The sequence below is a fragment of the Peromyscus leucopus genome, chromosome X (assembly GCF_004664715.2).
Source record: "Peromyscus leucopus breed LL Stock chromosome X, UCI_PerLeu_2.1, whole genome shotgun sequence".
Taxonomy (NCBI): domain Eukaryota; kingdom Metazoa; phylum Chordata; class Mammalia; order Rodentia; family Cricetidae; genus Peromyscus; species Peromyscus leucopus.
In genome coordinates, this window is record NC_051083.1 from 135449584 (window position 1) to 135476574 (window position 26991).

General features: G+C 48.2%; 2 protein-coding genes across 2 annotated transcripts in view; both read right to left on the bottom strand.

Annotated features, from left to right (window-relative positions):
* LOC114687207 (X-linked lymphocyte-regulated protein 5C-like) overlaps window positions 1–26991 on the bottom strand; it is a 96335-nt gene that overhangs the window by 63027 nt on the left and 6317 nt on the right.
* LOC114689011 (PWWP domain-containing DNA repair factor 3A-like) lies at window positions 12411–18787 on the bottom strand. The gene is made up of 3 exons (XM_028863467.2): window positions 18252–18787; window positions 17259–17454; window positions 12411–14793 (listed from the first exon to the last, which is right to left on the bottom strand). The coding sequence occupies exon 3, from the start codon at window positions 14624–14626 to the stop codon at window positions 12554–12556; it is 2073 nt and encodes a 690-aa protein (XP_028719300.1). The 5' UTR covers window positions 14627–14793; window positions 17259–17454; window positions 18252–18787; the 3' UTR covers window positions 12411–12553.

Here is a 26991-nt window from a genome sequence, read left to right on the forward strand (position 1 = left end):
TTAGACAAAAAGAGAGGAGATGTGGTGGTATTGTGTTCCACAAAATATTGTGTACCTTAATAAATTTATCTGGGGTCAGAGAACAGACAGCCACTAGATACAAAGGCTAGAAAATGGTGGCACTCACACCTTTAATCCTAGCATTCCAGAGATAGTAATCCCTCTGGATCTCTGTGAGTTCAAGGCCACATTGGAAACAGCCAAGCATGGTGACACGTCTTTAATCCCAGAAAGCCAGCCTTTAATCCCAGGGAGTGGTGGTAGAAAGCAGAAAGATATATAAGGCGTGAGGACCAGAAACTAGAGACTTTTGGCTGGTTAAGATTTGGGCTGGCTAAGCATTCAGGCTTTCCAGCAGCAGTTCAGCTGAGAGCCATTGGGATGAGGACACAGAAGCTTCCAGTCTGAGGAAACAAGACCAGCTGAGAAGTTGACCAGGTGAGGTTAGCTGTGGCTTGTTCTGTCTCTCTGATCTACCAGCATGGACCCCAATAACTGACCTCGGGTTTGATTTTATCAATAAGAACTTTAAAGATTCCTGCTACACATAACCTTTATGTGGGCCATATTAGAGCTCATACTCAATTGCCTGGACCTCTAAGTGAAGGTAATCAGAGGGCTGATGCCTTTACTCGTATGGCTGTCACATTAGTCTGTTCTGCCTTTGATAAGGCTACTCAGTTGCATCAGCGTTATCATCTTAATGCTGGATCTCTCCATTATCATACAGGCATAACCCGGGAACAAGCCATCCAGATAGTTAAATCATGCCCTATTTGTGTGGAATTTTTACCTGTTCCTCATTTGGGAGTTAATCCTTGAGGACTTTTACCTAATCATGTGTGGCAGATGGACGTCACACACGTGCCTTCCTTTGGAAAATTACAATATGTCCATGTGTCTATTGATACATATTCTTCTCTAATTTTTGCTTCTGTCCATTCCGGGGAAAAGGTTAAGGATGTAAAGAATCATTGTCTTCATGCTTTTGCTTACATGGGAGTGCCAAAATGCATAAAAACTGATAATGGTCCCGCCTACAGTAGTACGGGATTTTCAAAATTCTGCCAATACTTTTCTATTGTTAATAAGACTGGTATTCCTTATAATCCTCAAGGGCAGGCTATAGTAGAACGCTGCCATCGTACCTTAAAAACTTATATTGCTAAAGTAAAAAGGGGGGAGCTAGGGGCTCATCTCTCCTCTCCACATTCTATTCTTTCCCTTGTTTTATATATTTTAAATTTTTTATCGGTGGATTCTGCTGGAGTATCTGCTGCAGATAAGCACTGGAGGGCTCCTGTTGCAAATCATCCTCTGGTGCGATGGAAAGATCTTTCTACTGGCACTTGGAGGGGACCCGATCCGGTGTTGGTGTGGGCCCGGGGATCTGTTTGTGTCTTTCCGCAAGACAATGAAATTCCTCTGTGGGTTCCTGAACGCTGTGTGCGCCCTGTGGCTGCTGCTAAATCCCAACATGGCAGAGACCTATTGGGCCTTCATAAAAAACTCTCCCCTTCTGATGCCAATGGGGATTGAGAGCCCAATACAGCCAGCCTTGGCAAACATTATTGTAAGCCTAGGAACTGTAGCCATGTGTTTGGATTCCTCAGAAGGTAATGTATGGTAACTTTTTTCAAAAAACATTGAGAATGTACCACACCTTAGAGATTAAGGATAACTCTGAAGGTCAATGAACTCCATTTGCTAACAGTAGCATGCCAGCTAAGCCTTTTTCACATTTTGCAACCCCCCTCAAGCTGGTGTAGTACCTACTTTTCAGGAATGACTCTGTGCAACATTTATTGGCCTCCTAAAATTCATCTAGCCTTTTTAAAGATACCTTAAAATTTGTGAGCCTGAATGTAGCCATTATTGAGGCCATTAGTTCTGCTCCTTGTTTGCTGTTTTTGTTTTTTGTTTTCTTTATGTTTCTCAGTTGTTCTCTTGCAGACCTGCCAGCCTAAGTAGTGCTGGGATCAAGAAAAATGGGCCTTGGTGGTTCGTGTTCCTGGAGCCGTGTCCATGCCAGTGGACCGTGGCAGCTAGACACAGATGATGCTCACACGATCCAGAAGAGACTCTGACATCGCTGTTGCCGTTGTTGCTGTTATAGCAGTGGTGGCCACTTCTGCTATTGTTTCTGGGATTGCTATTTCATAATTGGTTACTACAGCTAGCACAATGGAGACCCTGGCAGCAAAAGTAGCTACCACAGTTAGTTAATCTTTCTTCTTATTGGGCATGATAAATTTAATTCCACTTCTATACATTATAATTGGCTTTGTAAGTTGTAAAAAATTATTGAAACTCAAGTTCCATTTGCTTATGGGATACCACCTTACAAGGACTCCAATTTGCAGTAAGGCTCATTTTAAAAGGGAATGGTTCAATTGCCTTTAGCCTCCTGGCTATGGGTGGATTAGGACTTCTGTTGGTCTTTTCTGTGTCACACAGATTGCAAGCCCAGTGCCACTTTGAGATCTTTGGCAGCAGTCACTCTACAGCTCACATGGTTGAGTCTGTATGATAATGAGTATTCAGAGACAGGTAATGCTTGGGGGGCTGCCATCAACCTAAGACAGAGCACTTGTGTGGCCTGGGCAGGTGTCTCTATGACGGGTAAGGTGGTCTGCTGGTCCCACGCAACCTAAGTCAGAAGCTCATTTAATAAAAAGGGGGGACCTGTGGGCGCCATGGGCCCTGGCCCCCGACTGGGAGTGGCTGAGGCCTTGCTTGCTGACCTCGATCAGATGTCCTCCCTATTCAGATTCCCTGCCGGTATCCACCCTTCTGAATGCTTAAGGGAAGTTCCTTGTGTCCTCCCTATTCAGATTCCCTGCCGGTATCCACCCTTCTGAATGCTTAAGGGAAGTTCCTTGTTTGTGTATCCTGCATTTTGGGCGTTAACTACTTAGATGCAAGAATGTAGAACATTGGGTCTGGAAAGTAGAACATTGGGTCTGGAATGTAGACCATTGGTAGCAAACTTCTGCCCTCCGGGGGTTCCTCCATTTGTGCTGTAAGCCTGTATGTATTTAAGGTTTCTTCCCTCTTTCAATAAACGGCATTCGACATCCAATCGTACAGAAAAAAAAAAAAAGAAAGATATGCCTGTAAATGGACATTTCGATGTCCTGACTGCCCAATCCAAAATAACTGACTCAGAGGCTGAATATAAATTATAAAATGCTCAGCCAATAGCTCAGGCTAATTACTAACTAGCTCTTACATTTTAAGTTCCTTATTTGCATTCTGCCATGTGGCAATACCTCAATTAGCATGGCACACTCATTTCATGCTCCCTCTGTGTCTGGCTGGCGACTCCTCTCTCTAGCCTTCTCCTTCCCAGCATCCTTAGTTTGGTTGCCCCACCTATACTTACTGCCTGGCTACTGGCCAATCAGCATTTTATTAAACCAATTCAAGTGACAAATCTTTACAGTGTACAAGAGGGTTATTCCACAGCATATGCTTAAAGCTACAATCTGTATAACCACAGAGGTTATGTATAGAGAAGGGAATAGCGGGTAGGGATAGACCTCCCTAGGAGGGGAAAATAGAATAGATAATTATGTATGAAAGAGTGAAAAATTATGAAGATTAGAAAGATTGTTCAGAGCCAGAGGGAATGGAGGACAATAAGGGAATCTGTTCCCTCAAGCTCCAACTCTTGCGAAGCTACAAAGAGAACTTAACTAAACCTCTCTGTCCCTCTAAAGAACTCAAGATTCAAAGGTTAAGGTGGAATTCTGCTCTTCAGAGAGACTGAATGAATAGCAAGTAGCTCACCTCCTCTCCTTGCTCAAGTCCTCCAAAAAGCCCTCATGCTTCTCCTCGCCCCTCCTTATCAACCCCTTTTCACCTGGCTCCTCCCTACCACTTCCTGTCAGCTAATTGCTGACTCAGCCTCCTGACTGCATGTGAATTTTATTTCATCAAACACACCTTTGCATCATTAAACAAACGTTCCAGAGCATAAACAAAAGTAACAAACCTTGAAATAATATTCTACAACATTTGTCCTCTGCACTTGCTTTACTTTTAATCTTTGGGGATGTATATTATATGCAGCATAGATTTTTTTTGTCTACCCTTTTTGTCATTTGTTTCAAGTCTTCTTCCTCTCTTTGTCATTTTGTTTTAAATATGTACTTGGTTTCTTCATCTGTCTCATTTAAAAAAATGTGCATAAGTGCTTACCTGTATGCATGCCTGGTGAGTATGGAGGACAGAAGAGGGTGTTGGATCCCTCAGAACTAGAGTTACAGATGCTTGTGAGCTGCCACATGGGTGCTGGGAATTAAACCAGGGTCCTCTCCAAAAATAACATGTGCTCTTAACTACTAAGCCATCTCTCCAGATTCTGTTTCTTTTGAGGCATTATATGTTGTGTTTAATCACTTATGGGTCTTTTAACTTTAGTCTTATTCTCTGAGATTAAAAAAACTCTTAAATTTCACCTATAATTACTTTCTAAATCAATTACTTCATTTCTGTGATTTTATAACTCTAATTTGTGTCGGTCCTTCATGTCTTGGATTATCCTGTCTTGGTACTGATAATTGAACCCAAACCTTTTCACATGCTAAGCAAATGCTGTATTGCTGAGCTACATATCTGACCCTTTCTTACCATTCACCTTATTTCCCTAGACAATTTTACTTCTATTTTCTTTAGGAATTGTTATTCTAGCCCCCACTCTCTGAGTGTGTCTACTCTTTCCCTTTCTTTTTCTTCTCCCAAAGAACACAGACTAGCCAGGTTGTAGTATCTCAGTAGCTCAGTCTCTTGAAAGCTAAGAATAGCATATATCATTTAGTTTTATATCCTTTTACTTTTCTGTCTACTTTCAGCCAAGACTGCCTCACTATTCCTTCCTTTGTCCCTACCATTCTCTGTTCTAGATATACTTTCTTCCTCCACCTTTTTGAAGCCCACTAAACACAAAAGTGTTTCTTTTTTCTTTTGGCTCAAGACCAAGTAACTAATATATTAGTGTACAGCTACTGTCAACACCCCTTTCCTTCCTAAGATGATTAATGTTTCAGAGGTGATTCTTTTTCAAACATTTCCAAAGGTTTTATTTGTGAATATGTTTTTAGAAAAGATGTTTCATCTGACAAGTGGAGTGAAGAGCTCTGTCCAGGAATCCATCAATAATGGAGGAAAGGACCTGGTTTATTCACCTCTACTCATACTCATAGTCCCTGTAATGGGACACAATCAGTTCTTCAGGCTTAAATCATACACTGATCACTGAATCGTTGCCAACCTGAATGTAGAAATCCTCTTAAATGGTACCTGGATTCGAATCAGCTGGATTGGTCTCTCTCAGCATCACTCAGCCTATCTTTACCACATTGAGCCCCTCCCATGGCTACCATAGACCCCAAATTCATGTACTTCACTAGACCCAGGAAGAAAGGACAGTCTTTCAGGTCAATGTAGTGTTGTTCAGGTGCTCACCAGAAGCTCAAAGGAATTTCATAGCCATCATAAGGAATCTCTTCTGCTCAGAGCCCTTGATGATCTCTCCCATCAGCCTGAATTTTGTGATTCTTTTGACTGAGCCTCCAGAGTATCAGATTATGTATGTTTGATAGCCACACACAACTTGTGCTATTATCTTAATGACTTTATCCTAGTTTAAAATGAGTCTAGGAGGGTACTATTCTGCCCTTATTCCCTTTCTCTGTTAGTATTTTGCATGAGATTTGTCTTTGACTGTCTTCTGTTAGTTCATTTTCATGTGAAATGAATGTTTTTCTGCTCTTGGAGCACAGAACAGGCTGATTGTCTCTATTCACGTATGTGGAGCACCCTCTTCTGTTGACTTTGAGAACTCTGCCATACACACAAAGCTTGCTTTGTGTTCCCCAAGTGGTTGTCCCTTTTCTTTCATGGGCTGCTCTTATTTCTTTGTCACCATTCTCATCTCTCTGCACCTTTATTCTACCCCTTGTATTTCTCCTCAGTGGAATATCCCTCATTCCTTCTGAAAGAAAAATTTGAGAATCCATTGAGCTAAATTCTTCCAGCCTCCACCTACTGGGTGTTGACAAGCCCCAAGGTTACTTGGAGTGTGGGATGTTCTTAGCTGATGCTTCTCTGTGTCTGAGGCTCTGAGATCTCCAGGACCATCTTCTATTCCTCACGATTCTTGGGTTCTTCCCCTCACCTGCTCCCAGACTTGTTACTGAATATTAGCACATAGAAATCATATTTTCTAATCTAATTTCATTAGAAAACAGATTTGTGGTGTCTAAAGACTGATTCTTTAGGCTTCAAAAATTGCTTTATTTTAGTCCCTGCATAAGTTCTGCTGCCCCTAGTCATCCCTGTGAAAGGATCAACATATCTTCGCTTTTCAAGTCAGGCCCTGGTTCTCAGTAGTGCAGGTTTAGTTTTGGTGCCACCACTTGGCTGGAAACTGCTGGTTGTAGACTAATGTTTCTTGGTCCAACCTGGTCCTGCCTGGGCAGCAGCCATTTTTATAAAATAATCACTCAGAGGCTTAATATTAATTACAAACTGTTTGGTCTATTGTAGATGAATGGTCTTATTAAATAAGAAACACAGAGCCAAATGCAGAGTTAATAGCCCAAAAGGTCAGAGTAATAGCTAAGAGCTAAAAACCTTACCCTTCACTGCTACTGCTATTCTTCCTCTCCACAAGGGCGCTACTTCCTGTGTATCTGTCTTTTTATAGACTTTCTGTTCTGCCTTCTCATTGGTTGTAAACCCAACCACATGACCTCCTTCCTCGTCACTGCCCATCTATACAGACCTCCAGGTCTTCTATGGTTGGTATTGAGATTAAAGGTGTGTGTCTCCATGCTGGCTGTATCCTTGAACACACAGAGATCTGCCTAGCTCTGCCTACCAAGTGCTGGGATTAAAGGCGTGCACCACCACTGCCAGCTTCTGCTATGGCTTGCTATTAGCTCTGACCCCCAGGCAACTTTATTTATTAACATACAAATAAAATCACATTTCAGTACAAATAAAATATCACCATAGTCTATGGCTCAGGCTTCTTGCTTGTAGCATGAATCTTAAAGAGTCTTATTAATAAAATCAAACCTGAAGCCAGGTATTGGGGTGAATGCTAGAAGATCAGAGAAACAGAACAAGCCACAGCTACCTCACCTCACCAGTTCCTCAGCTGATCCTGCTTCCTCACACTGGAAGCCTCTGAGTCCTCATATCTGAATGTATCTCAGCTGAACTGTTGCTAGAAGCCTAAAAGCTTAACCAGCCAAATGCTTCTAGTTTCTGGTCCTCGCACCTTATATATCTTTCTGCTATCTGCCATCACTCCCTGGGATTAAAGCTTCACTTCTTGGGATTAAAGGCATGTGTCACCATGCCTGGCTGTTTCCTTGAATAGATGGATTGAAGGTGTATGTGCCACCATTTTCTAGCCTTTGTATCTAGTGGCTGTTCTGTCTCTGACCCCAGATAAGTTTATTAGGGTGCACAATATTTTGGGGAACACAATACCACCACACTTGCTAGTTAGCTATTACATCTTAAATTAACCAATTTCTATTAATCTATATATTGCCACATTTCTCATGGCTTTACCTGTGTTCTATTACATCTTGCTTCCCTGGTGGCTCACAGCGTCTCCCCAACTCCACCTTTCTTCTTTCTGTATCTTTGCTTGGATTTTCTGCCTGGCTATAACCTGTTTTTCCATAGGCCAAGGCAGCTTCTTGATTAACCAATGGTAGCAAAACATATTCACAGCATACAAAAAGACCATCCCACAGCAGCTGGTTGTCAGAATATCCCCTGTACTCCCTATCTTATCTTCTTATTATTTGCTTTATTATGTCAGAGTACCATTCTTGTTTACAGTTAAGTGAAGGACAACAAGCTGCCCTACCCAGGCCACATCCTCACCTTCTCCAGCCTGCAGGCCACCAACCTGCTCTAATCTACACTAAACTGGATTTAATTTCCCAAGGAGGCTCAGGTTTCATTTTTTCTTAAATACATAAGCCTTACCGGGTTTCCAAGCTCTAGTCCATTTCATTGTCTCCTCTTCATGTCACACTTCTACCCTCTGCCTGGTGGGAAGCCTCTGGAGAAAGGTGCTGAAGCCGGATGCCATTAGTTCATTTCCTTTACCTTCCCCAAGCTACAGTGTTTTTCTGTGCTCTTGTGGATTATTTACATACAGCATCATGTTTAACTTATGCTGCCCCTTTGACTTTATTCCAAATATATGAAATGTATAACCAGTACTTCCTGATTCATAGTAAAAGAAGTAGAGATACAAAGAGGCAAACAGCAGATCAAAGTAACTAGTTTGATGCATCTACAATAGAACACAGTCTCCCAACTTGTGAGATAGCTGTTGGCAGTTATAAAGAATAAGAATAGTCAGCATCATTTGCCACGAGTGTAACACGTGGCTCTGGCAGCGCCACTACCTTGAAGTTATCATGACTGTACTTCTCCCCAAGAATAGCTTGCTGCCTGAGTGCTGCCAAGATGTGAAGGCTGGTCACTTTATAGCAGATGTGGGACAATTCCTTGATGGCTAGATCTAATGTGAAGACTCCCTTGAACCTGGTCAAAGTGACCTGAAAATTGCACATGCTTCCATATAGTTCCTGGTAAATGGGGCTTCCCAGAGGGCATCATTTAGGATTGTGATTTACAAAACAGTGAGAGCAGGCTAAAGAGAGGTAGGGCAGCAGCACCATGTAGGAGATAAGTTAAAACCATTTGATAATCGATGTCGGAATGTGCCTGGCATGTAGAGCTACTGTGAATAAAATGAATGATAAAAAAAGCTTAAATTGCCATGGGGAAGAGACAGTCCCCCCCTTTTTTTACTTATCTACCCCTAGCCAAGAGAGATTTGGGACTTTTAAAAGATAATGGAGATTTAAGTATTGTGCACACAATTAACTCAGACATTCTACCAAGCAGCACTTATTGATTATGTTATTTCTAGGTCTCCAGCATGGAGATTAAGGTGTAAATGTCTCTGCTCTGATGCAGAATAGACAATAAATAAACAAACAATGAAATTTATAAGAGCTCCAACTTCAGTGGTATTAAATACCCTGATAAGAACAGAATTAGATGTTATGATGAGTCATAGAAGAGTTGGGGGGATCTTTATGTGGAGTAGTTAAAGAAGCTTTACTCATGAGTTTGCTGTTGCTGGCAGCCAAGTGCAATTTCAAATGATTGTATCTAAAGCCAAGAGATTGACTGAGATGGTCTAGCATAGCAGTTCTCAAACTTGAGAGTCCATCAGAAAGACAAAAGGGATTGTATTTCAATAAGTCAAGATTTTGCTTTCCCATAAAGTTCCCTATAAATGTTTAAGTTCCAGGATCTGCACCACTGGATCTGGACGTAGCTGGGAACAGAAGGCAGATTAAATTCAGGTTTCAAGGTTAGGAGCATGAAGAGGGGCAGTTTGAGACAGACAGAAAATCAAGAGGAGGGATTGTCCCTGAATCCAGGTGAAGGCAGTTTGAGAAAAGCAAGAATGATTGGTTACATTGACTGTTAGCTGAAGAGTTTGAGAGCTGAGATCTGTGAAATAATATTAAATTTAATGAGAGAAGTGTCATTGATGATTTCGGTGAAGGGCCAACGAAGTGGTAGGTATATAAGGAATTAATACAAGAGGTTTAAAATTTTTCTTCTGAGAAACTTTTGTGTTCAAGGGAGACACAGTGAGTGATGAGTAAGAAATGGGAATCAAAAGGGACTTCTACTTTCTGGAGTAGCACACACTGGAATTATCAGCTGAGATGAGGAGAAGGAAAGAGTGTGGAAAGTTTGTAGAGAGGAGACTGAGAAGGGGTAAATGGACCAGAATAAGGGAGTAGAAACTGATGGCCAGTTCCAAGGAGTGATTGACTTGACATGTGTAGTAATATATCTAGGGGAGAACTAGTGACATGGTTTTGTTTTGTTTTGTTTTGTTTGAATCTGCCCACACATGGTGTAAGGAGTGATCACAGTGGTGCCAGGACAGAGAAAAAAGGACTGGTGGCAATTTGGTGGGACTGAGAAACTATTGGGAGATCAAGTGTGTATAGAAAAGAGAGAAGGGGTGGTCAGAGAACAAGATCCTTAGCATCAGTTGTCGGTAATAAGAAGTGAAAATGTGACCAAGACAGTAGGTGACAGAGATTACAGAACTGGAAAAATCTTCAGGACTTGAGAAAAATAAGGTGAGGAGAGTAAGGTCATTAGATAGGGCATTATGAGGACTTCAGTGTCTCAAGAAGCAATGACAAAAGTAGTGGAAGAAAAAATAAGGGACAAGAGACAGCAGGAAGGTGAGCAGATTACTGGAGCATTGAGGACAGTTATATCTTGTCCCACAGCTGGTGCTCAAAGTGAGTAGTAAAAATGGAACCAAGTTAACTTGTAAGGTATGAAAAAAGAATTGGCTTCTACCTCAGAAAGAGGATGCTGTAGGCAGGGAAAATAGTGCTGCTGGGACCTATAGGCCCATGAATGGCAGGCAAGGAGAGAGTGCTATGTTGTCAGAATATAATGTACAGGGGCAGAGACAGTTAAAGTCATAAGAGAGGCTGAATATGGAGATAAGAATATATCTGACATACAGCCTGAGTACTTCACTGCTATGGTTCTTGGGTATGCATTGGGGAGAACACAATGGTCTTAGACTTGATCATCTCTTGGAAGAGCCATTAACAGATTGGAATTATTAATTCCTCCTCTAGGTGGAGTCAAAAGCAGGAAGAAGGGAGGTGTCAGGGATTTTTTACTTTTTAAAGTAAGAAGGATTGTTATACTGTGTTGATGGCTTTTACAGAGAGACAGCTCATAACACAGATGAAAACTTGGGTTCTATTTTAAAATATTCTGCACATTATTGATTTATTTTTGGTATGTATACATGGTCCTTTTTGTGAGCACCTGAATGAGGAAACCAGAAGTTGACACCAGGTGTCTTCCTCATTTATGCTCCATATTAGTTTCTTTAGACAGGGTCTCTTCACAGAAAAAAAGTGCTTGCAGATTCGGCTGTACTGGCTGGTCAGCAAGACCAAGTGTTCTTGTCTCTGCAGTCCCACTAATGAGAATACAAGCCCATTAAACATTCCTGACAGTTTTTTTTTAACCTGGGTAAGAGGCCACTGTGTACAGAAAGGAAAGCAGGAAATTAGCATCAAGTACTAATGTTCAACAAAAACAAAAGAGGTATTGTGAATACAGAGACAGGCTGCAGAATACATGGACATATCACAGAGATTCAGGCAAGAACAACACAAGAGGCTCCTATAAGGTTGTACTTGAGAGTGCACATAGGTACCAATTCAGTTCCCTGTCACCAAAATATGTCATGGACTGTGATTCAAGACAGGGAAAACAGGAGCTTCTGAGAGATATGGCAGGGCTGTCTCTCATCCGTGTATACCCCAGGTGTCAGTGACTCCAAGGAATGTTAGGTCCCCCCCTTTCCTGCAAGCAGCACAAGTCTCTGATCTCTGAAATGTGAGAAAAGCTGGGATACTGATGTTTGCTGCAGAGAGTCAGCCCACGAGGTTGGCAAATCTTTCTCATTAAGAGTATGAAGTCTCTGGGGAGCAGAGGATGGCTGAGAATGTAAAGTGCTTTCTGCATGAGGTGACACCCTGAGTTCATTACCCAGTACTCATTTTTTTTTTTTTAAAAAAAAAGGTATATGGACAGGTATGTTTAATCTCAGCACCAGGGAGAGAGAGACAGGAGGATCAAAAAAACCTGTCTGGCCAGTCATTCTAGCACAATCAGTGAGCAAGCTACAGGTCCAGAGATCCTGTTTCAAAAATTAGAGAGGGAATAACTGAAGAAGACACCAGATTCTGACCTATCACACACACACAGACACAGACACAGACACACACACACACACACACACACACACACAGAGAGAGAGAGGGGGGGTGGAGGGAGACAGAGACGACAGAGACAGAGAGAGAGAATGTGTGTAAGTTCTTTGAGATCAGGCTATCTCCAAGGTCACAACATTTCCAACCCCTTCTTTGGCTTCAAAGCACAGCTCAAAGCACACATCTGTTCCTCTCCTTCAACGTGAGTGAGCAAGAATGAGGTAATGGAGAAAACAGTGGAATCCGGCCCCATCCATAGCACCCTAGAGAGGACAGGGAGAGAGACACAGTGTCATCAGGGACCTGGTGTGCTGTCTGGGTGCGTGGGGTCCGTGCAGAGAGTGCAAGGCTGTGCATAGCTAGCTAATACTCCACCCATGGCTGGTGACGTTCCAGAGAGGCGCCCCCACCGCGCCTGGGGCACAGGCTAAAGAGGGCTAGGCCTGGCCTGAAGCTTACAGGAATTGTCGAGCGGATGTGGACATCTGCACCGTCAAGCACGGACATGAACCTTTATTTCGAGGGTGTGGGTGGGTGGGTGGGAGGGGAGAAACGTGTGTGCAGTGAGGAGCTTTCACAGTGGCCATAGCAAAGCCCAGAGTCTCCCAGATGGTCCTCTTTTGGAGGTGGAGCTGCGGGGGTGATGGCTGAAAGGAGGAAGCTCCCTTCTAAGGAGTGGGTGCAGAGGGGTTCCTGGCAGCCCGAATCCTGGATGCTGACCTCATCCGGGCAGCCTTTAGGATGGTCTTGTCAAAGAGCTCTTTTTCACGGTAGTGCACGGGTGGGCCACGCAGGTACTTCTCTTCTGCCTCCTTGTAGCTAAGCTCATCCAGGGCAGCGATGGAGCAGATGATTGCTTCTGGAAGAAGAACCTCCATGGTAAACCGGACTCTGTCTCCTCTTGCCAGAGAGAGCAGGGCCTCATCCGCTTCCTTGGATATTTCTTGCAAGTGTCTGGCCACGAGATGCAACTGGTCCTCATCCTCCAGGTAGGTCTCAATGCAGAAGACTTCCCTCTTTGATTTCCAAAGGTCGTCCAGCCACCTGGATGGTTTCCTGCCCTTCACAATGTCCAGCAGGTGCTGGTCGGCCCCCTTTCTCTTCACGATGAAGTCTACTAGCTTCTGGTTGGCTCTGTCCCAAGCGGCCCTCATGCGGTCAGGCAAGAGTTTCTTGCGGGGCCCCTTCGCACCCAGGGCTGTCTCCTCCTCCCAATCTTCCAAGTCGGCATAGCTCACCTTGGGGAAATCAATGTGCAGGTCGCCCTCTTGGATGGCTCTCCTTAGCGGATAACTGGCTTGGGAGGTGTAGTAGTCCATAAAGGAGCCCAGGAAGGAGCCACAGGCAAGGTCTTCTTTGTAGTGGTCGATCACTGAGAGGCACCAGTTGATGCCCTGGCTGTACACTCTGCTGGCTCTCCGCAGGAGCGATAATTTTGCTCCACAGTCCAGGTGCTTCAGCTTGCGGAGAGGGACTCTGACACCCCTGTGCTCAAACTGCATGTTGCCCTCGATCAACAGCACCCTCGCCATCTTGTCGTTTTTGCTGACACTCTTGACCACCGCCGGCCAGAAAGGAAGGTCCTGGAATTTGAACCAGACCAGCATGCCTCGTTCGATGGTACTCGGCTCTTGAGCAGAAGCCACGTTGGTGGCTTGGCGGTCTTCTTGAACTCCAGCCGCTCTCCTCTTGACCCCGGTGTTAGTTGCTTTTGAGTGCACCTTAGTTTCCAATTCTGGGAGCCCGCATTGTGCACACAGCACATGGATCTTCCTTTTCCGGGTAGCAATGCGGAGAGATCTTCGTAGCCTCGGGATTGGAGGCATGCAGGCTGCCGATGCTCCCCTTGAGTCTGGTTTCGGGGTCCCCCGGCCGGGGTCCTCCTCGTTCTCTGGGAGGGTGGTCTTCCTTTGGGCTCCAATAGCCCGGATCTCTAGGCTGCCGCACCGTACTTGTTGTTTGAGAGCTCTGGGCAAGGTAGAGACCTGCCTCGGTGGCCCAGAGGCAGCCTGCTGCTCATTTCTATCCCGGGCACCCTCCCTGGAGGCCGGGGCGCTCAAAGACCTGAGCTTGGATGTGCTCAGCTTTCTCTTGCTGGGATTATCACCAGCATTTCCTGCTGGTGTCTTGCAGGAGGCTGGCCACACTCTGGTGCGTCTTAGCATGTTTCCTTGCATTTCAAAGTGAGCGTGCCCAACAGCACTGTGCGCCCGGGCTTTCCCCCCTTGCACTGCAGGCATATTCGGTGAGCCCATCAACACAGATCTCGGGCGGCCCCGCTTCCCAGGACTCCTGTGGGAGAGCCCTTGGCCTTTCTGGTTGCGCCCTTGGAGGTGCAGGCGCTGGCGTGGGCTGGAGCTGGCCTGCTCTTTCGGAACCTTTGGCGCCGCTGTGCTGGTTCTTCTGCCACCTGCCCTTCCTCCTTGATACAAACAGGTTCCCTCTCCCAGAACATCCAATGCCACCTTGAGGGCTTTTCTGTATGCCCTGGTCTGCCTTGGCGAGCTTTGGCCCTGTGACTCCTTTCCTGCCAAGGAGGCGATGGTTACGGTTTCAGACTTGGTTAGGGGCCTCGCCTCTGTGCTCCTTACTCTCGTCTTCTCACCCACAGGCAGGATTTGGACCTCCAGGAAAGATGCCCCTCTCCTCTTACTATGGGCTGAAGTCCCGGGTCTGGACAACACCCTTGCAGGCCACAGCTGGCCCTTCCAGCCACAGAGCACATACTCTGCAGAGTCCATGGTGCTGTGCTGATCAGGACAGGGTGACTGGCTCCCTTGATTGTGGTGGGCACTGTGACTGCTGGTCGTCTCCGGCTTGGCTCCCCTGCCTGCGGTGCTATCCTCCCTCCAGAATCTGGTAGACAAGCTTGAACTGATGTCCTTGCTCAGAGTGATGTGGGCGTATCCTGTAGTGTGCGAGAGGGAAGCAGAGCTGCGTTAGGAAGGAATTAGCCTTTAGTGGACACAGAAGCAACAGCTCAATGAGGTGAGGAGAGAGAAAGCAAGGGGGTGCACAAAGTCTGTTCTACAGAGCTGAGGGTGCATCCGGGAGAAGATGTGGAAGGATCCAGAGCAGATGTGTAACACACGGTTCCCCACCTGGGGCTGAGGTGGTGAACTTCCTCCTGGAGAGGTGAGTTTCTTTACATGGCTTGTGTATTTTCTTGCCCATCCAGTACCTTGGGGCTCCCTGGGGTTCCCTGGGGGTGGGGGGAGCCTCATTGTTCTCTTTCCTAGGGAGCTAATCCCACTCTGCCCCACCCCAGGAAGCCTGTGGACACCTAGTGCACCCGTGCCTTCCACACCAGTGTGATACCAGGTTGAAGAGCAAGGGGTAGGGAAATCTTCACGGTGATTTGCATAACATGGCAAGTAAGGATGGTTGAGGTCACTGTCATAGCTTCTGGCGTCCCTTCCCCCTCCCCCAGCCCCCCCATATTTTGGTTCAGATCTCTTGTTCCCAACTCTGTCCTGGACCTCGCTATGGGATCAAGTGTCCACATGGCACAAAGGAGAGCCCCCAAAAGAAAGCACTTCGTTGTGGAGAAATGCTTAGTAATTGGCAGGCTCAGTAGTGTCAGATGGAGAGCAACAGGGTAAGTGTCTCTGTTGGAATTGCCCACCCTCCTGCTGCAACCTCAAGTCTGTAGACCCTGCCACACCCATATCTGCTGGTGATAGGCACTGTTCTACCAATAGACCCCAGGCCACAGAACTCTCCTGCCCACAACCTCTGTGCCCTAACGTTAATCCACAAAGTCTTAGACAGACAGGAAATCAAAGCAGTTAGCTTGATGACCTTGTATGGCCACTTGCCCATCCCTAAGTCCAGAAGGCATGCTTTGAATCGGAAGTGGTGTCCAGTCTCATCTGTAGGGCAGCACTCCTGTTCATGTTCCTCCATGCTCTGCCTCTCCACACAGTCCCTCCCCCTTGTGCTTCTCAGTGGAATCTCATCCCTTTCTTCTCACTGTGAGTAGGTGTGTATCAGGGTCTCTTCCTTTCCTGACTGCTCTTGCCTTTTGGGCCCGTGGTTTCCTGTCAGCAGTGTGCATGTCGTGCATGTGTGCGTGCGTGCGTGCGTGCGTGCGTGCGTGCGGAAAACAAAGCCCACATCTGTCTGATCCTCAAAAGAGGCCCACTGTGCTTGCCGAGAAGGACCACACACTTTAAAGGACCACAACACAGTAGAACCATGAAGGGCTGACATGCCACAGCTGCTCACCTCTCATGCGAGGATGCAGGTGCTTTCTGTCATTGCCTGGGTGCCACCAGGCACAGTGAGGTAGAACACTGTGGACTCAGGGCTCCTAACACAGCTTCCGAAGGACACTGCTGTTCTTTGGGGCTCCCGTTACCCCACGTCCCTTCTGTGAGTGTGGGCACACTGAGCTCTCTTAGGGACTCCAGTCCTTATCCATAGCAATTCCCAACCATACAGAAATACGGAGGCAGATGATATTCACGTCATTCCCTCGTCCTCCCCCTCCCACCCTCTCTGGTGTTACATTCTGGCTCCCTAGTCACTGCGCAATGTGCGGTGGCCCTTCTGCCCTCTTCCCATTCAAGTCTTACTGACTTTGAATCTGATTTCACAGTGTGAAAAGTGACTATCTACATAAAGAAGCCTAGGTCTGTCCCAGGCCACACCTGCTGGGTGATGCAATAGTAAATGTGTACTGTGGAAGTCTGGGGCCCAATTTAGGGATCACCCGCAGTAATCTTTCCTCTGAGGAATCTGTGTGATCTCACAGGGTTGGCCTTCTCTGATCCAACCCCCTTGGAGTCCTGGGCCACAGCTCTCTCTGGAGGACACAGAGGAAAACATAGGTGCCTCAGTTACTTCAGGCTGCCTTCTGCTGGACCTTCCTAGCACATGCCCTCCAGCAAGGCTGAATGAGCACCATCAAGCCCCAATGTGCCCCCATGTCCAGGCACCACACCTTGGGCACAAGAGAGCCCACCCCTCACTCAGTGCCCTTAGCAACCACGGATGCCCGAGTTACGCTTATAGAACGCAAGCTTTTGACCCCAGGCAGGCCTTGCACGAGCTTCTGCTTCCCTCAAGCATGATGTTCTCAGCCTCACACACTTCCTGGGTTAGAAAATATACCTGGGAATACCAAGTATGTGTTCCAGCCCACAAACCAGGACATCCACGCAACATCTGTAACTCAGTCATAAAGAGAAACGTTTGCACTCAGATCAGGCCACACTCTCCACAGTGTGTGTATTCCATCTGTGCATGCCTATTGCTCCAGGGCATAGAAAAGTCCTTACATTTTCTATAGCCTGCTTAAATATTGTCAGTATTGCCACCCGCCTCCATCGTTTCAGGCATCACCTCCAGTGCACTACCTTCAACAGTTACCTTTCCGATGAAAGAAGACTATCTTCCCCAGAGGTGCACAGAGAAGTGTGCGAGATAGGATCCTGAAATCTCTGTCTCAACACACGCTTTGGCTCCGTGCCCGAAGGCCTTCTATCAAGAACTTGCACACGCAATCCCTGTGTGCGATGTCTAGTCACATTTTCTCCAGATGGGAGCTTCCAGGTGGCTTCCCTCCCTGTGGTAAGACACACAGACAGGGGACAGTCTGATGAGAGGGTGCAAGAAGGGTACAAAGCATATTGCTCACACACAGGGACAGAGATACACAGAGATCCAGATGATGTGCTGGTGGGTCAGAGAGAAACCTGTAATTACACATCCTGTGATACCCAGCTGATGCTTAACCCAACCGTGAGCAGAGTAAAGACTCAGGCCCGGACACAAACTAATACCTGTCCAGCGAAGAAACTCTGCCCCTTCCTCAGGTGTTCATACCGCGCTGATTTTACCTCAGTCTGCCTAGCTGTGATTAGTGGCCAGCTTGGAGGGGGCTGTCTTTTGGGGAGGCATTTCTTACTTCCTGTGTCAGGCCTCCAGGCCAAGAGACCTGGAGACCTTGGCTTCAATCCTCCAAGGAAACTGCCAGTCATCGTCCCCATTTACCTCCTCTTTAAATGCCTTCCAGCTTCTCTCCCTCAAGACAACACAAGCCACAACTATCTCAGGTAAGGTGCTGTCACATGAACAGGGTCATTCTGTCAAGAGCACATGTGACAATCATCGCCAAACAGAGACGAGGCATCCGTTACGTAGGTTGGCGATCTATGCTTTCAGGGCCTGAAACGATAAAGCTGGTACCAAAGAGGTGTCACCTGAGGACAAAGAGACAGGGCTGGCTGAGCAGCCAGTCCTTGGGGCTTCGAGTCAAACAGTAGTAGTGAGAACCTTTCCTGTCCCGTGAAAGGGCCAGCACGCTCCCACGGCACACTCACAGGCTCAGCTCACTCACTCAGGCTGGCTAGAGGCACCTACCTATGCGCTTTGCGTGTCTGTCTAGTGATTCCACCTCTCCATTCTGTGAGTATCCTTCGCAAATGAATCTGTAACCAGGAAAGAATGGCTTGTCCCCGTTGTCATGGCAACCACCGTGTCATGGGGGAAAAAAAAAACAAAAACGTTCTTTCCTACTAGCCAGTTCTCTGTGGAAATCAGGAAGTACTAATCCACCCAGGAGGCTGACTGTTCACTTCCATCTCTGTCACCTAGTTCCCTACCCCACCCCCTGCAGCTGCACACATGAAAGAAAGCATGCACACACACTACAGAAGGTGATGCTGCCGTTCCAGGGTGCAGGGGGCCTTGGTGCAGGGGCTTTGACCACAGAGGGTCTGGGACAAGGCAAAACAAGAGATGGCAGGTTCTGTTCTGCCTTCATAAGATCAGGAAGGGGCCAGGTCTGAGGACACCTTTACACCTGCCAGAATCTGGAAGGCAGGCACGTTGTTTCTCCAGAGGTAAATAAGTGTTCTAGGTCACTTGGCAGAAAATATGGAGGACTGTGGACCTGCAGGAATTCAGGTGACATCATCAAAAAAAAAAATCCATCTTGACTTCCAGGCAGCAAAGAGATAAAGCAAACTTCAAATGGCAGGAGGCTTTGGAAACCTCAAAGCGCACCCACAGTGACATATTTCCTCCAGCAGTGCCACACCATCCAAACAAACCCAAACAGTACTAGGAAACAAGTATTCAAAAGCCCCAGGCTGTGGTGGATATCTCATTCCAATCAACACACACACACACACACACACACACACACACACACACACACCACACACACACACACACACACACCACACACACACACCACACACACACACACACACTCACCACACACACACCACACACACACACCACACACACACACCACACACACACACCACACAAACACACACCACACACACATACACACACACACCACACACACACACACCACACACACACACACACACACACACACTGAGAGAGAGAGACAGACAGACAGACAGAGACAGAGAGAGAAACCATTTGCCTCTAAGCTGCCTCAAGGCATGCCTACTAGTCCATGTACCCATCCCTGCATCTAGTGGGATGCTTTCTCACCACATTAGATGACACCAATTTGGAAAGTTCACCTCTTCAGCGTTTTTTCCTACTCTGACCATGACACATACATGGATAATTACAGAATGTGCCTTTTGTCTGACCAATTTCCGTTAAAATGCTCCCACATTCATGGAGTGGCAGTGCATTCCTTCTTAGTGCTCGGTAGTATTCTGTTGTGCAGATATACCATGCTTGGTGAATCTCTTTATCATGAGGGGGTAATTTGGGACTTTCTCACTGAGACTAGGGATGCCATGAGCCTTTGTGTATCTATATTTGCTCAAATGCTTCTATTCAGGGGATTGGTCCATACCTGGGGGTGGAGTGATTGTGTGATGGGCTGATGTAACAGTTCCCATTTTGATGAATGCAAGGGTGCTCCCCACAGTAGATACGGCATTGAAAATCCCCACAGCAACAAGGCCTTGGGATTCTTCCTGTGCTTAGCAGTGGTTCTCAATTTCCTTCCTAAATAGCCAAGTGGGCAGGGGTGGAGGGAGGGGAGAGGTGGATTTAACTGCTGTCATTGTATGTTTCTTGCATAAGGTCAGATATCATGGTACTTGTGTTCTGAGCCCCCACGCTTTATGCATGCCCAAGATGATATGGTGGCAAAGCATGGCCATCTTAGATGCACAGTCCTTGGGAGAGGACAGTAGGGCCATGAAGTGTCCGAACCCAAGCTGAACAATACAGTGACTGCCAAGAGTCTCACTTATTCTTTAGATGGGATTAAGCTCCTGAAGGCAATCAGGAAGGGGGGGCCCTGGAGACTGCAGGCCTAAAAAGGCTGGGCACGAGACTGTACAGTGGGCGGGGGACTAGGGGCTTCCTTTTTCTGCCCCCTGTGTATTTTTGCACTCATCATTGGACGCCCGGGTCCTCCAGAGAAGCAGCCATGAGTGATACTTAGACAAGAGGGGCTTACTGAGGTCCGATGCGCATGCGCAACCACAGACCTGAGTCAAGCCTGAACAGCTACAAGCCCCAAGTTACACTCGTATGATTGCTGGATGGGTATCCCTTAGGAGCACCTTCAGCTGGTCTCATGCATGCTTGCTTGCTATGGGATGTTCTCTATGCTGTGAATGTGTTGTTCTGACTGGTTAATAAATAAAGTGCTGATTGGCCAGTAGCCAGGCAGGAAGTATAGATGGGACAAAGAGAGAAGAGAACTCTGGCTCTGGGAACAGCAAGGCTGAGTCAGAAGATGCTGCCAGCTGTCGCCATGAGTGCCAACACGTAAGATACTGGTAAGCCACGAGCCATGTGGCAAGGTATAGATTAATAGATATGGGTTAATTTAAGGTATAAGAACTAGATAGCAAGAAGCCTGAGCCACATGGCCGTACAGTTAATAAGCAATATACGTCTCTGTGTGTTTACTTGGTTGGGTCTGAGCGGCTGTGGGACTGGCAGGTGAGAGAGATTTGTTCTGACCGTGGGCCAGGCAGGACCAGGAAAACTCCAGCTACACTTGCTGATTTTTCTAGAGAGGCCAGCACCCTTAGTTTCCAGAAGTGAGGACTAGCCCTGGAAAAGGAGGGTCTCAGGTGACTGTCATGAAGCATGTCTGTATGGGTAAGTGGCTAGGTGTTAGGGCCCATGAGGTGATGTCATGGGCCTCACTTCCACCCTGGAGTGGACAAGGCCCGGAAGGGCTGCCTGGGAAAGCTTTGTGAAGGTGCTAGGGACCCCAAGGAGTGGGCAGGACAGCGTGTGTGCCCCTGCAGAGACTAAGGACCTTCCACATGGCCCTTTCAGTACCCTTTTGGGTACTCCCGCCATTCTGCACAGGTCCATACTTCCACATGTGGGAGCATTGCACATTCCACAGGGAGCAGAGGTGTTCCGGGCACTTTCAGTCCTTCCTAGGTGAGTTCCCAGTTTATACGTGCACAACCGAAAGCTCCAAGTCAAGTATGAGTTATTACGGGGTGGGCCTCAAGATGGAATAGCATTGGCCAGGCTCACATACACAGACATGGTTTCCACAGAGGTAGAACACTTTCCGGAAGTGAGGCATACCTGCCTGAGACCCCACCCCCCACTCCCCACCTCCACACCCCCGAGGACAAAGAGGATCTCGGGGATTGTGGTGAGCTGTGTCCCTGTAGGTGAGTGACTAGGTACCGGGACCCAGGATAGTCCCTGAGGTGACGTCCGGAGCCTGAATTCCACAGTGGAGTGGAGGAGGCCTGGAGGGCTATGTGTGGGAAAGCTTTGATAGGAAGCAGGGACTGAGAGGAGTGGGCAGGGCAGCATGTGTTCTTGCAGAAGGACTAGGGACCTGCCACATGGCCCTTTCTGAAGTCTTTGGGCACATGAGACCTTCAGCCGGGTCCACATGTCCACTGTTGGGCCTAATTAAAGCAGGAGTACGGGTGTTTCAGGGTCTCCCAGGCCTTAAAGCACAATTTCCCGTCCACCCGTGCACGGCGGTGGGTGGGCCTAACCAAGGAAAAGGACTGGGCAGGCGCATGCGCACACACGCGCCCATGCTTTTCCACGGAGGCCGACTATTTTCTGCAAGTGAGGACTAAGCAGCTCTGACCACCCTGGAGGGGAAGCAGGGTTTCGGGTCGCAGTGCTGAGGCCTGCTCCTCTAGGTGAGTGGCCAGGTATTAGGACCCAGGATATTCCCTGAGGTGATGTCTGGCTCCCAAATTCCACACGGAGTGGCCTAGGCCACAGGAGGAAAGTCTAGGAATGCTTTGTGAGAGTTGCAGGGACCGAGGGGAGTGGACCAGGCAGCACGTGTGCTTAGGGAAACACTAGGGACCTTCCACATGGCCCTTTCTGAGGTCTTTGGGTACTTCTGATGTTCTCTCGGTCCACATGCCCATAGGTGGGACTATTTGAAAGAGGGGTGTGGGTGTTCAGGGCCTCGCAAGCCTTAGTGCAGTGGTTTCTAGGATACGCATGCGCAACCCCGAGACCCAAGGCACGCATGCGTGAGTGCCAGTTGGGCCTCAGGATGGGGGCGGCCTGTTTCACACATGCGCAAACGTTTTCCACTGAGGTGAAATACTTCCGGAAGTGAGGTCTCACTAGCTGTGACCGCCCTCGAGGACGTTTTTCCACTGAGGTGGAATGCTTCCGGAAGTGAGGTCTCACTAGCCGTGACTGCCCTCGAGGGTAAGAGTGGTTTGGGGGATTGCAGTGAGGCGTATTCTCCTAGCTGAGTGACTAGGTGTTGGAACCGACCGTAGTCACCCATAAGGCGACTTCAGGAGCCTAATTTCCCCATCGAATTGGAGAAGGCCCGGGAGGACAGTCTGGGAAAGGTTTGTCAGGGCCACAGGGACTGAGAGGAGTGGGCAGGACAGCATGCGTCCTGGTGGAGTGTCTAGGGACCGTCTCTGCGCACTCCAGACATTCTCCCGGGCCCATATTTCTACAGGCGGGACCATTTAAAAGAGGGTTCTGGGTGTTTCGGGCCTTTCTAGGCCTTAGTTGCACAGTTTCGGGTTCACACAGTTTCAGGTTCTGGAAAGTTTCAGTAGTACATGCAGGCGCAATCTCAATCCCCTCCCCCCACCCCCCACCCCCGCCCTGGCCCTCACCCAGTCACACATATGCGATTGCCATGCTTGCTTTTCCAGATGCAGAGATGCTTACTTTCTGGGAAGCCTAGCTAAGTGTGACCCACCTTCGTGGGTGAGGAGGGTCTCCGGGGATCATCGTGAATCCTGTCCACCTAGGTCTGTGAGGAGGTATTGGGACCCAGGATAGCCCATGACATCCAGAGCCTCACTTCCAAATGTAACTGGAGGAGGCCGGATTGAACAGTCTGAGAAAGCTTTGTTGGGGCCCCAGGCCCCTAGGGGAGTGGGCAGGACAGCTTTGCCTGCTGGGGGAGGGAGTAGGGACCTTCCAGGAGGCACTTTTTGTACTCCTTGGGTATTTTCCAGATTGGTCCAGGGGAGAGAGCTAGACAGGCAGGCATGCTGGAAAGAAGGGGTGCTCTGGGCCTTTCCCACCCTTGATAGTGCAGGTCCCATTTCAGGCACGTGCAACTGCAAGCCCTGAGTCCCTAGGCATGATTTCTGGGTGGACCTCACCATGGAACAGGGTTGGCTAGACCCGTGCCTGCACGCTTTTCCTGCTCTTCCAGAAGCAGGGATTCTTAAGTTCAGGAAGTGAGGACTAACTGGGTGTGACCACCCTCGAGTAGAAGGAGAAGGAGGGTCTCGGGGGATGGTGGTGGAGCAGGTTCACTTCGGTGAGTGACTAGTTATTGTGACCCAGGGTAACCCTTGAGATGATGTCTGGAGCCTCACTTCTGCATCAGACTGCAAGCAGGGGGTGGGGGGAGGCAGGCGGATCTGAGAACGATTTGTCAGGATTTCAGGGCCCTGGAGGAGTGGGCAGGACAGCACGTGTTCTGCTGAGGGAAGTCCAGTTCCTTCCAGCCCCTGTTACTGCAGTTCCCAGCTCAGTCAGGTACAACTGCAAGCCCAGGTTACCACACATGCTCGATTACTGGATGGGTCTCATCCTTTAGCACCTTGGAGCAGGCTCACACACGCCTGCATGCTCTCCCCCTAATCAGGAATCATTCCATTCAGGGAAATGGGCCCTGCTCAGGTGGGACAAGCCTCCGAGGGCAAGAAGCATGGCCACCTAATCTGAGTGGATCCCTGTTCTGAGGTTCTGCTGGCTACAAAGCCAGAGTCAGCCTAGGCCCACACAGTGCTTGGTTGGTGGCACAGAATCACAGGGTGTCGGGGCCTGGTTGAGGTGATTTCTGCAAACCTCCCTTCTGCAAGGGCCTAGACAGAATCCAGGGATCTGCAGGTACTAGAAGGTGTGTGGGAAACAGAGTGAGGGATGGACGAGAACATGGAGGGTCCCCATTGCCACTTGTGTACTCTTTGGTCACCTGTCGTGCATGGCAACTGCTGGGCCCGAGCCAGGCACGTGTGACTGTTGGACCCATCTGTTGCAAGAGCACCACCTAGCCCCACCTCTTGAGTTTGCATGATACTCCCAGGCCATCCATTCATCTGTGCCAGGGCAGCCTCAACCAAGGATGGATACTTGGCCCACCACAGGCAAGTGTGCCTGCTGGGCCAGCCTCAAGTATGTAAACTTGCTGAGGGGCCTCGCACAGGGACAGAAAGATGCATATTCAACTGCTGGGTGCTCAACCCTAGCCTGTATCACCTACCACGCATGTCAGGCACCCCCCTCCAGACCCCACACACCCCACCCCACCACCGTGCACGCATGCAGTTGCGTGCGCATACACAGACACACACACACACACACACACACACACACACACACACACCCCTCATGTATGTATACCATCTGGGCCCACTTGCTGGGCCTTTCTCACGTATAGGTGCTGTTCCACCCAGTCAGTAAGCATGCTTGCTTGTGGAGGTAGGCAGTAGCTAGGTGTTACTTTCCTGAAAAGACAAAGAGGTTTCTGGGGGGGGGGGTCTCAGAATAGGATCGTCTTGGTGGGTGACAAGAACTCAGCAGAAAGGGCTGAGATTGAGGGCTACAGGCTTGTGGAGAGCTCTGCATTCAGCCAGAAAAATGGAACAGAAAGTGATTGGATGTGGTGGGATATCGGTGTCATCCTCCTGCCTCCTCTTTGCTCCAGCACAGCAAGTGCCAGGACACATGGCCACAGCCTGTGGAGTCCCGGTACCTGTTTCCATTGCCGTCATGAAATTTCTTCTTGGTGTCTTTACTGTCTGTGCACACCAACATTTCAGGAGTTCTGCCCAGCCCGGCAAGGCCATGTCAACCAAGGAACAGAAAGACATGGAGAGACGTGCCAAGCGCCCAAGGGTTGATCAGAATCTCCCATCAGATGACTTCCAGAACCCAGATGCAATCACCCCCGGTAACAACTGATAAGGGGCATATAGGGCTGGGCCTAACGGAGGGGACATTCTACTACTCCTTGGCAGGTGGAGCACAGGGCTGGCCTGGTACTAACCAGGTCATTGCATGGGATTGCGTGGGTGGGGTGGAGATGGGAGATTCGGGTGCTGAGAGCTGATTCTCAAGCGTGTTCTGGGTTTCTGTCCCCACGTGACGTTCTCACCCTGTGGCGGAGGTACAAGGCTCACAGAGGAGAGCCATTGTCCTGGCCAACGTGCCTCTGACGGAGCCCATGGGTCACAGCGAATTTCCTTGAAAAGCTTGTACAAATACATGTAGCTGCTGTCCCCAGACTCTGGCCGAGCTGAATTTCACGTGTGTGTGTGTGTGTGTGTGTGTGTGTGTTGGGGTGGGGGGCATGAGTTCCTGGAAGACTACTTTAAAACTGTTGTTGGCCATGGGCTCAACCAACCCTAGAGTGAAGCTGTTTCCCATGTGTGATGATGAGAACAGCACACTTCATTCGCAAAGGTTTTTTTTTTTTTTCCTTTCTTCTCAATGCAGCAAACAGTCCAGCAGTTGATACCAGTGAGATGGGCAGCTGTTCCTCAGGACCAGACGTGCAAGCGGCCAGGTGATGTCTTAAAGGAACTTTGGCCTGTCCCAGGAGGTAGTTTCAGTGTGGTTCCATGCAGGCATACAAAGAAATTTCTGCCCTTTGCTGGAAAATGGATCCAAACGGGGAGTTTGGTGTTAAGTGAAATAAGCCAGCACCACAGAGACCACAGTCACCTGTTTTCTCTCATTTGATGATCCTAAATTATAAATAGGTCCATAAAATAATATAATCCAAATTCAGAAGAGAGGCTGGGAAGAGGCAGGCAATGCCCAATAGAGGGGAAGGTTTGAGGAGCAGAGGCCGACTCTGGAGGTTGAATATGGTCACATGGCATGAAAGTTGAAGAGACACTGGCTGGGTGATAGAGGAGGTCTAGCAGGAGGGTACTGAGGAAGGATGAGAGTGAATATAGCTGGAGTGCACGACAGATGGGTGAGTACACCTTTATGAAGCGCCTTGCAGCTGTACCGTGAATGGATTCCAGTAAACCTTTAGTATGAAATCCCCTACACTGCCACAACATAACACGAAGTCACCGCTTGAGGAGAGGAGACACTTCCGTGGAGCTGCCCGCAGTTGGGCAGGGAACGAACGCCAGGGATGCAGTTTTCATGTGTCATCCAACACCCAGCCAGGGGTTGGGGTCCTTGGGGATACAGCTGACTTTGAGTCACCCATGCTCCAGTAAGTAACCCTTACCCATGTGCCCCTATGTATTCTGCAGTGAACTCATTGGTTCACTGTGAAAACTCGAATAAAGGAATAAAAGTAATGGCCCCAGACAGGAAAATCCAACTTTGCCTCACATAAGCGCTAGTCTCTTCAAAACCGAGCGCCTCACCTTTCCTTCGAAGCAAACTTGGGATGTTTGTCCTCAGTTAAGGATCCTTGTGTGCATTTTCCATAGGGAGCCTGTTCAGAAGAGGATACCGGATTTCAAAGGTGTGTTTGAGCAGATGTTGCTAGTCCCAGAGCCCTCTTTCTGACCCTACAACTTAATATGTGGTGAGAACGTGGTCACCGGCCAACAGGACTCTGTTATACTTCTGTCGCCCAGAGGATTTTGGGGGGTGGGGTGGGGTGGGGTGGGGTGGGGTGGGGGAGACAATAAATTACCATTTATCCTTCAGGCGGCACCTTTACTTTAACTTTTAACTAGCCTCT